This window comes from Spodoptera frugiperda, chromosome 31, assembly GCF_023101765.2.
Source record: "Spodoptera frugiperda isolate SF20-4 chromosome 31, AGI-APGP_CSIRO_Sfru_2.0, whole genome shotgun sequence".
Lineage (NCBI taxonomy): Eukaryota > Metazoa > Arthropoda > Insecta > Lepidoptera > Noctuidae > Spodoptera > Spodoptera frugiperda.
This window is the reverse complement of record NC_064242.1, coordinates 6,881,353-6,892,304: the sequence shown is the minus strand read 5'-3', so window position 1 is coordinate 6,892,304 and position 10,952 is coordinate 6,881,353. Positions and strand designations below refer to the sequence as shown.

Sequence of the window (10,952 nt, the reverse complement as noted above, 5' to 3'; positions counted from 1 at the left end):
TATAAATCCAGGTACAAATCGTCGAATGCCATAAATTAAGGTCAATAAAATTTACGGGATGCCCTAGTCTATTAATATTAATAGGTATAATGATTCAGAATGTGTATCATACGTATATACCTTCTTAGGTATGGGTAAGTACCAGTGGGTGTGCAATCTGCATCAGAAGATGAGGTGGCGCCAGGATTGAACAACACAGTGCAATGAGTACCTACGTTGCGGTAGGAATGAGCTAATCATTGGACACGTTTTGTTACGTTTTGTTTACGTAGGTAACGATATTATATTTTATCGCGATATATCGCCTTAGTTTACCCGCAGCATTGAAGCGACAGCTGCACTGCTCGCTTGTTCTCAAGTAATCATTGACAGGTAGGAAACCTCCTTAGAAACTATTTATTTGTCCATTTATCTGTGGTGATCGATTCGTGAGTGACAAACGTATTTTTTGTAAATTCCGGATAAATAAAATAATTGTTGTTTACTTTTAGGTGAAAAAAAAATCGAAAATGGTGGCTAATATATAGGTTGTGAACAGTGAACCGTTAAAATATATTAATATCATTCGAGACATGGAAGAAAACATAAAATCAGAGCAAAATGGGGAAAACATAAATGCTCCAACCACTTCGGGGTCAGCTGCTACTTCAGGTTTGTAATAAACGTTTTACTATTTTCTTCCTACCGTCCTCTTATTTAAATTTTCTGAGACCAGTAAAGTAAATATGTAAAAGTTAGGTACTACCCTACATTGCAGGTCTGTACTTGCAAAACAATTAATCTAAAATACCAAAAATAAAAAGAAATAAAAATCTAAGGCAAACCCAGATAAGTACGTTATCTAGGTATATCTGATAACGTAATATTGTCTATAAAGAAGTTTCTTTGAACAACAAAATTAAGTTGTACATACCTACTTATAGGTACATAACTATCTACAGTTAGGTATTTTCAACTATCAAAATTATTTAAGGTAGATAAGTTTATTTTAATGAATAGTCGAATTAGGTACCTACCTTATTATAGATGTATTTATGCTTAAATAAGTAAACTGGTTATATAATACTTGTTTTATTACGTAATATTATGAAAATATGCAAATGTGAATAATATTTTGATTTAGATTTCGAAAAAAATACCTCTGTACAATGGGAGCAAAACAGGTATCAAAGTAATTATTAGAAGGTGCCTACCTAATTATATTACAGAAAATACGGTATAAAATGTTATTTAGGTATCTATTGATTATTATTGATCACTAGTAACTAACATACAATCATGGAACATTCAATGAAACAGGCGCAAGTAAGTACAAACTTGGTACCTTTTTAAATCCCCCATACTCAATATCGTATTTACCCAATAAAGTACTTACAACATAATTAAAAATATATTTTTTAGATGTGGTTAATAGTAGTATGTAACATAGGTATGTTACAAATAATTGATTAGATTAATAATTGTAAAAAAAAGTATGACAAGGGCATCAATTGGCAACCAAAGTCCGTGGAGAAATAATAATAATTAAGTAAACAAAATATACCATTAAATTTATTTCGTCTATTAAAACATTATTAATAATACCTAATTGAATATTAATTTGACCAAAAACAACACAAGTTAGGTGAGTGTTGTCACGTTAAAAAAATAATTTGGTAGATTTATGAATTGCGATATTTTTATCTAAAAAAAAGTAATAATAATTTGATAAACATACATAGAAATAGATTATGTTCGTTTTATGTTTCTCGGTTGGCAATAGTTTGCATTATCCAAACCATTAACGTATTTTGTAGGTTACAGGTGGTAATCATTAGATGATTAGATTATCTTTCAAAAATTATATCTACACTAGTTAAGTTCGAATCTATATTTAATCGCATAGATAGTGAATTTACGTAGAACTACGATTTCGATCTGTTATCTGGCAACACCTATACTAAGGCGCGCGCAGCGTACCGAGCCACAGACTTAGCGAGTGTGTCGTGCGATGAATAGTTTTAGTCCGAACGCCGACGAGTGACGCATGTTTACGAGCCTACTGTACTGACTCGACTCGAACCGCGATCGATCGTGGACCGCTGTAAACGTCACTTCGTTTCGTTCGTTAGTCGCGAGTTTCGCACTCATGTTGGAGAGTTGTGTTGTTTGTTTATCAGTCCGTTAACGTTTGACCAGTGAGAGTGAGAACAGTTTTTAAAACCTAGTCATAAACAATCAATTTGATGTGGTCGTGTTCCTTACCTTGTTGGAATACAAAAAAATCTGGATTACAAATGGATATTACCAAAGGTAAATTAATTTCCTTACATAACCTCATGACCATATGTTTCATAGAATTGGAACGAGAGCGACATCACTTATGCTCGTTTTTATAATTATTGTTTTGTCTCGGATGTAAAAATGTTAACGTTGAAAATAAAATTTGATTTTTCATATTGTCAGGTGTATGAATATAAAAATAACATTTTATTACCACATGTTATTTACTACCTACTATATAGTAAAAAGTATTTTAACCTGTTATTTTTAAGACGAGTGTGTCGTGTCAACAAGCAGGTGTAGTGTGTACATTTAGATTATTTTGTAATATGAAAACAATAATAACCAATGTTAAATTTTTCAAATATCCTACCTCCATTGCCTAAAAATTATCAAAAATTAACAATTTAACTGTATATTTTTGTAACCTTTAATTTCTGTACAACATCTAAGTACTCAAATACTTCAAAACATTATTGTTACTTTAATGCACCTTTGTAAATACAAAATAAAACAAATAATATAATTATATAGGTACTGTTGCATATGATTACCAACGCCATCTATACTTTGTAAGTGTAAGCTACAATTAAATGCTGATGTCATAAAGAAAAACATCATTGAACAAACAGTGGAATGCAAATACTAAGTGCCTCTTTAGACATACACATAAAGAAAATAGATAATTTCCAGAAACCCATTAACATTATCATCGTAGGTAATTATAGCTATCATTATGACTTATGTTGAATTTCAGGAAACATACTGGTGATAAGAAACTCATATCAGAATGATTGTATTTTATTTGCAATTTTCCTCATAGATTAAACTTTTCTCGATGGATGATCCTGATATTTAACTTAGATACTATTGTAATGTTATACTGTATGTTACCAAGGAGTTTTTATGCCCAGTTTGATTGTTGATATGGCCTTGTTACTTGATTGTTAGTAGACTCCCCAATGGGGCCTCTGCTAGTCGGATCAGTACTTACCAAATTTGTAAACATTAATGCCAGTGGTACAAAATATGTACAGTAATATTGTAATGATTAGATTTTTTTAATGTATTCTACCATTAATAATAATTAAATGTAAAACTGTAGTTATTGGAAATCCATGGTTTTGTATTGTTAATCAGTACTTACAACATAGGTAGGTACTATTATTCCAAGTTTCTTTCAAAATTATCCTTGTAACACAGGAAAATAATTGACATAAATTTTATTGCTTTTCCTTGTAGTTAATACTTCTAACAGCAAACAGTTTGTGATTAGTAGCGCCATCTGTTAGCAACACTGGGAAGTTAATAGTACATAATGTACACACGGCAGCACACAGGGCGTACTGACGACCGTACATTGCTTCGTACAATATTTTTTTCTTTACGAAAGATTTAAATGATAAATAAATGATAAATGATATTTATTTCTGTAAATAGATTATAAAATAACACTTTTACACGTCAATGTAAATGGAACAAAAAAAAAAAAACAAACATTTCCATGAACCGGATAAGGCAATGTTACCAAGAAATGCCATGTAAAAAAAAACATCTTAGTTACTTGTGATTATACAGCTATTTAGCAATTTCTTTTTCTTTTTAAATTATGTTTCCATGAACAGCAAGCTATCCAAAAAAACATATAGGTACCTGATTCATTGAATAGGTAAATAGACTTAGGTCATCAAACTAGATAAATGGTAACAATATTAATCAAAAGTAGTAACTATTGGTTTTACACAGATACCTAATGTTTACAAAATTCTATCAGTCATAGTTTTTTTCATGCATGAAATTTTTCCTTGGTTACATTTTACATTTTAATGCCGCGCTCTTTGATATATGTATGTGCCCCATCTGGCGGATGTTCTCTTCCGCTGACACCAATTCCGGGCTATCCTTTAGTTTATTTTTCGTACTTTTATGATGAGAGAAGCCACGGTTTGTTTAGTTTGAGTTAAGACAACAAGCATAAAATTCATTCATTTGAACATATTCATTTTCGAGTTACGTATGTATAAGATCATAGGTAGTTATAGTTATGTAAAATTGTTCATTTAAGGAGAAATTGCTCAGACACAACTGTACTGAAATTACGTAGAAGTAGTTATGTAGCTAAATAGATAGCAGTCTAGCGCGTAGGCGCTACAGGCGAGGCATTGGAATTCGAAAGCCGAGCGCCGACCACCCATAGGCATGAGAACATGGCCCCGTCCCCTTCCCCACGCTTGTTCTCCCGGCCGGCGCCGCCTCTCGCCGCTCTCTTAAAGCACAATGCTGAATTTCATTTGCTTTTTGCGGCGAGTGACGTGAACTTTGCACATGATAGGTATCAGCCGACTGGCTGGACTTCAAAATGAAAATCGGTTCGCAAATTTATCAGCAACTAGCAATTTATACCATCACTAGGTTACATTAAAGAATCTGCACAATAATAATAACAAAATTAAAACATTTTTAACAATTGTATACCTATGATCGGCTGAATAAAATCAAAAACTTTAACGTCAGTACCTACATTTGTACTATTTCTTTAACTAAAGTACAGTCCACTCGCATTCCAAGCATCCACTTTTGTGTACTTTTTATTTGGTGTTGTATTAGACCCGCCCATCAGTAAACTACTGCCACATTCCACAGGCCCTTTTTTACGCTGTGTGGTCGCGGTTTCCGCTGAAGACGGCAACGTCGCGTTTCAAATATGAATGAAATCCGGTCGGCTGTGAACGGCGCGGCAACGTCGCACCAGACGCTAGCCTGATTGAGAACTTACTATCAGTGTTGCCAGATGGAATTTGAGGGATTAAATAGAATGAGTTGTAGACATATGAATACGGAATGTTTGAGTTTGTAAGTTTTTTCTTAGGAACTTTAATAAAGAGTTGCTAATAATTTGTATCCTTTTTCAAGTCTTAATAATTTAAAGATAAAATTTAAGAAATAATTCCTCAATATTAACATAAAGTTACACTCAGAGGTACTTAAAAATTACACGCAACGGTACCTATTTATTTGCAGTGTTGTTATCAGAATTAGCACTCTGAATTAGTCTTGTACATATAAAACAAAGTATACATTTACCCCCCCCCCCTCATCTTAATAAAGGTCGATGAACTTTTAAAAGTTAACTGGCGATTAACGTTATATCCAAATTGTCTTTAAAAAATGTCTTGAGAACTACACTCATCAAAGAACTTTTCCAAGTCAGCTCCAGTGCAATCGTCGAATGTAACAGCTGTGTCATAAACATACTTACAATGGCAAATTACCGAACTGCAGCGTGCACCCCATGTGTACGGCAATACTCCTGATCGCGGAGGGTTGTAGCCCGACTATTTGAACCCTCTTTTAAAGTGCGTACGCTTGCGCAGTAGGGTGGTCGTTGTAGCACAATATCACCACCAGGCGGCACAGTATACGTACAGCCAACGATGTCGGTACTCACACGTACAATATCGCGCTTCTATATTAATTCTACATTCATAATTTGCAAAAGTTCAAGTTTTATTGCAATGTGCATTTGCAGTGTTACGTGAAGTTTTCTGTGTATAAATATTCAAAGTAAAAAGTCAAAATGCCTCTTTTAGTAGACACCAAAAGTAGAAATGGTAAATATCGATCCGTGTGTTGTCGGCCATTAGCTATTTTGAAGGCCTATTGTTTTGATACATTGCATTCCTTTTGTTTCCAATTCAAGTTCTATTTAGGTGATTATTGCTTAATATTGAAAATGACATAATTTTGTGAAAACAAGTTGCAAACACATTATCAGTATTTTCATCGCTCCTTTGTTCTGGCATAATAAGTAATATCTCAAAAAATAAAATGCGATTTGGTATAGACTTATGAAATAAATACTGTAAGAATCAAGTAAGGTAGAACAAGAATGTTTTGATAAAGTTAAGAGATTCAAGCAAGAATCTCTTGAGGTTCTGTATATTGGTGGGTTAGCAAACAGATTCTGGTCATTCGGTTCATGCGCACTGAGTGCACTTTAGGAGGAGAGAGGGCGGTTTGCGGGGCGGGGGCAGGCATTGGAATGTCGATGACGCAGCCAGCCAGGCCGGCCCCGGCGGCCGCGAACTTGTTGTTATGTGAAACTGTTTTTAAACGCACACTCGCATACACTATCTTCTACATATGCCGACATCTTGTATGTTTTAAATGATGTTAAATTAGCTCAACCAATTTTCTGAGTTATTATTCCAATGCGTGATATAGGTAGAATAGGTACTAATAATTCAGGAGGTCTTACATGTAGATATTATTTATATTGTCATGTTACATGTGGTTAAGCTATATTTTTGCTCATAACTTCTTTACTAATTGTAATCTTTCTTTATTTTCAGTGGCATCCAATGGCTCCTCCTCAACATTAACGCTATTCAAGAGCGGATCGCTTGAGGCTAAAATTCGACCTCTCGCGCCACTAATGCTGCCGACGCCAAGTTACGACTCCAACGCCGGCTCTCCATCTTTGTCACCATCCACGCCTTGTTCTTCATCTTCTTTCTCCATTGATAAAACCGACAACCACGACACCTTCGGCTTCAGTGCGGACACAGTTGATATGAGAAAAGAGGATGAACGTATGAAAACATTTGAAAAATGGCCCGTCAGTTTTCTATCCGGAGAGCAACTTGCTCGAAATGGATTTTACTACCTCGGCCGTGGAGATGAAGTCCGTTGCGCTTTCTGTAAAGTGGAGATTATGAGGTGGGTGGAGGGCGATGACCCTGCGAAGGACCATCAGCGTTGGGCGCCACAGTGCCCATTTGTGCGCAAGTTGAACGGTACTGCAGCAGCAGACACGGGTAGTTCGGGCCAGGACGAGTGTGGTGCCCGCGCCGCTCCCTCCGGTACCTCTCCGCCGCGTATGGCCGGTCCCGTGCACCCACGATATGCATCTGAAGCCGCACGACTACGCAGTTTTAAAGACTGGCCACGATGCATGCGACAAAAACCTGAAGAACTCGCCGAGGCTGGCTTTTTTTACACTGGTCAGGGAGACAAAACCAAGTGTTTTTATTGCGATGGTGGATTAAAAGATTGGGAGAACCATGACGTACCCTGGGAACAACACGCAAGGTGGTTTGACCGTTGCGCCTACGTGCAATTGGTGAAGGGTCGAGAATACGTTCAAAAGGTGATTTCTGAAGCTTGTGAGGTTTCCGCGTCAGAAGCGGAACGTGATGTAGCACCCGCACGGACTGCCGAGCCAAGCCCGCCAGCAGAGGCGCCAGAAAACTCAGTCGATGACTCAAAGTTGTGTAAAATCTGTTATGCTGAAGAGCGTAACGTGTGCTTCGTGCCGTGCGGCCACGTGGTGGCTTGCGCCAAGTGCGCGCTGGCGGCCGACAAGTGCCCCATGTGCCGCAGGACGTTTCAAAATGCAGTGCGGTTATATTTCTCGTGAGAAGAGCCACCAATTTGCAGGCTCAATTCTAGTCTTAAGGGACGACCGGACAGAGCTGTGTGCTGAAACCATGAGCTCGTATGTCACGTTTCCACAGGCGGAGAAACCTATTAAAACTTATTGTTTGATGGTTTCGATAGGAACTCGCTCGCTAGTGTAGCAAAAGACGAAATTGAAAGGTTCCTCAGGAGTAAGACAGATATACTTAGTTATAGTGAATTATAAAATACTTAGCATACATAAGTTTATATATTGATGACGCTTATTACTTTAATTACACGTTCCAATTTGACGTGTTATTACAATTATTTATTTTACACAGATGTAACGAAAACTTTGTGTGAGATGTAACATTTACACCGATAGAATTTCAAAAGTCGTATTTGTGATAATTCGATATAACGGCAATGACCAATTTACCCATTCTTAGCAATAAAATGGGAATTACATTATTTCTGACTGTGGAAGCGTGACCTTACTGAGGTCGCCCTTGTGATCTATAAATTATAAACGGTGGGGCAATGTTAACACTCCGCGTGAAATAGTAATAAGACAATTTATAATTTTTGATGTTAACATTATTTTAAATTATTTATATATATACCGGTCGCGCACGTTTTGGAAATATTATATGAATGTCAAATATGTAAGTGCAACACAATAAATCTAAATCAGTTGCATCATTGTTTTCTTGGTTTACTAAATTCTATAAGACTAAACTTGGTTTTAAAGGCTAGTCTGAGTAATTAAGTGTATTAGATACAAATGAAAAAGTGGATAATATTTTAATTGTAATACAAACTATTTAATTCTTTTTTTTTTTCAAAGAATTCAGTAATGTGTCCCTGTAAATAATGTAATGTAAATATGTAGCTTATCTTTTTGTCCCACCGACAAAAATGTACATAAGTGTTAAAACGTTATCAGCGCAAATAATGAAACAGGAAAAACTGCATTTGACCTAAAATAACTTAAACATGTATTGTTTGTGCTGAGCAAATGTTAAACAGAGTAAATATTTCTCAATAATTTAAATTAAAGTTTTTAAAACAAGGATTCTATTGACACAGTACAGAATGTAACAATATAACTAATGAAAGCATTTCATAGACACTTCTTTGTGAAACGTCGTGCGAAGCATAGATACTAAGTTGCATTTAAATTGTTCTTCTCGTAGCAAACCTCTGAATAATGTTTGGTGACATGTAATATAAAAGTTAGCTTATTTAACAAAATACATTAAAATGTTTTTCATAGTTTATATGTAATATGATTTATGTGTGGATTCTCGAAAATTCGTCAATATCATATTATTACAATACATGCCACTGGAATATATCGTTTTTGACATTTAACATTAATGCATAATTGCAAAAGAGAATTCATAAGCCTCATTTAATTTGTTTTTCAAATGTGATGATTACTATTTCATTATTAATTAAAAAATTGTTAAATCATATTTATCATTGTTTTATTATTACCTTACCCATTGTCGTAATCAACAAATACAGCAATCAACACCTGTATCGTTAAAAGAAAACATTTTCTTCAAAGGTAGTGCCTAAACCAAATGCACTAAGTAAGTTTTTTGATCAGTTGTGTTATTGAATTCCTAATTAAAGCGTAACTACCTCAACTTTGCCCTTATTTAGAGGGATCTTACTTTCAATGCGAATATAAAACATGGGTAAACCACGCCTAGTGAGGCGGAAACAAATCAATTTTCCCGCCACCTATCATTGGGAATAAAAAAGGAAAATAAATAGGAATCAAGCCTTAGGGTGCTTTCCACCAGAAATGTGCTATGCTATGTTGCTGTGGATGCGTTTGGCTTCCACTAATCATATTCATTGGTACACAGCACTAGTTTTATATGCGTGCTATGGATGGCTACCTACTATTGATACATATTTTCCTCGCACAGCTACATAGTTTAGTATCAGTGGCAGTGCCGGCGTTAGGGGGGCACATGGGCCGATGGCCCAGGGCGACAAAGTCTGGGGGGCGCCAATTAAATTAAAAACTAGTACTAACACTTGATATTGCTTCCCTCAAGTGGGCGCCACAATATTTTCGCCCGGGGTGTCAGTGGCCCTTACGCTGGCACTGATCAGTGGAAACTGTTACATAATTTCATATTTTAGCTATTACATGAAACTCAAACTCAAATCATTTATTGCATTCATGTGTACATTTAGATGATACATAATTAGAAGCATTTGTCTCAACATGAAACCCGGTTAGGGTACGGCAACATACATTTCGACACATTTAGTATCCAGTCACTTAGTACTTATTATATCTTAACAATAATGTGATACTATAACAAAAAACTAACAAATATTATTATTATTGTAATTAATATCTATCAATATGTTATCACCATTTTATATATTAATATCTTTTTTATTATTGTAATATCAGTATACATCAATCTATACTAATATTATAAAGCTGAAGAGTTTGTTTGATTGTTTGATTGTTTGTTTGTTTGTTTGTTTGTTTGAACGCGCTAATCTCCGGAACTTTGGTCCGATTTGAATAATTCTTTTTGTGTTGGATAGTCCATTTATCGGGAAGGCTATAGGCTATAAAACATCACGCTATAACTATTAGGAGCGAAGAAATAAAGGAAAATGTGATGCGGGGGAAATTATTAATTCTTGAGGGCTTCCGTTGCGTGCGCTGCGAAAATGGTTCAAGATACGAACATTATATGTATGAAAGAATTATTCCTCTTAAAATGATCTAAAAAAAAGTCCGCGACAGTATATGTCTATCTTTTAGGATTAACTTACTAGAATCGTTTTTATGGTAATCAGACTGGGTCGAAATTAATGCATTATTTGTTAAGAGTTGTATTAACGAAAAAATATTAATCTTTATCGAAATAAATGTGTTGTTCATTAAGAGTATTTAATTGTGAACAAAATTGTCTTTGACATCACTAAACTTCAATAAACATCTTAGAAGATATTACAATTTTAAAATAACTCCGATATAAAATTCACGCGCGCCGCATGATGTGCGAAACACGACGCTGCCAGGAGGAGAGGCATAACATTGTTTGCGAACGACGCGGAATGTGGTGTAACTATACTCAAAAAAATTATAGTCTTACTAACGAAGTAAAACATTTTTTGATCATTGACCATCGAAAGCGTTTGTTTACAGCGTAGAATGGTAAAAAGCGGTTTAAATTACCACACGCCCACATTTTATTGTGGCTGTCTAACAAAGTACAACCAGATTCCACGTATAGTGCAATAAT

The 10,952-nt window shown here is 35.2% G+C and overlaps 1 protein-coding gene across 3 annotated transcripts; it reads left to right on the top strand.

Moving 5' to 3' along the window:
- Nucleotides 1–212: 212 nt before the first annotated feature.
- Nucleotides 213–9,140, top strand: LOC118281748 (baculoviral IAP repeat-containing protein 3). Of its 3 annotated transcripts, XM_035602447.2 has the most exons (3): nt 213–372; nt 492–651; nt 6,615–9,140. In XM_035602447.2, exons 2-3 carry the CDS (start codon nt 573–575, stop codon nt 7,679–7,681), a joined length of 1,146 nt encoding a protein of 381 aa, XP_035458340.1. In that variant the 5' UTR covers nt 213–372; nt 492–572; the 3' UTR covers nt 7,682–9,140. The 3 variants fall into 3 exon arrangements, with proteins under 3 accessions (XP_035458340.1, XP_035458341.1, XP_035458342.1); XM_035602448.2 differs by lacking the exons at nt 213–372; nt 492–651 and adding an exon at nt 1,964–2,292; XM_035602449.2 differs by lacking the exons at nt 213–372; nt 492–651 and adding an exon at nt 5,681–5,873.
- The last annotated feature ends 1,812 nt before the right edge of the window (nt 9,141–10,952 follow it).

Coding starts and splice junctions, on each gene's coding strand:
- LOC118281748 (XM_035602447.2), top strand. CDS start 573: ATGGAAGAAAACATAAAATCAGAGCAAAATGGGGAAAACATAAATGCT. Junction 652..6,614: donor GGGGTCAGCTGCTACTTCAG/GTTTGTAATAAA, acceptor CTTTATTTTCAG/TGGCATCCAATGGCTCCTCC.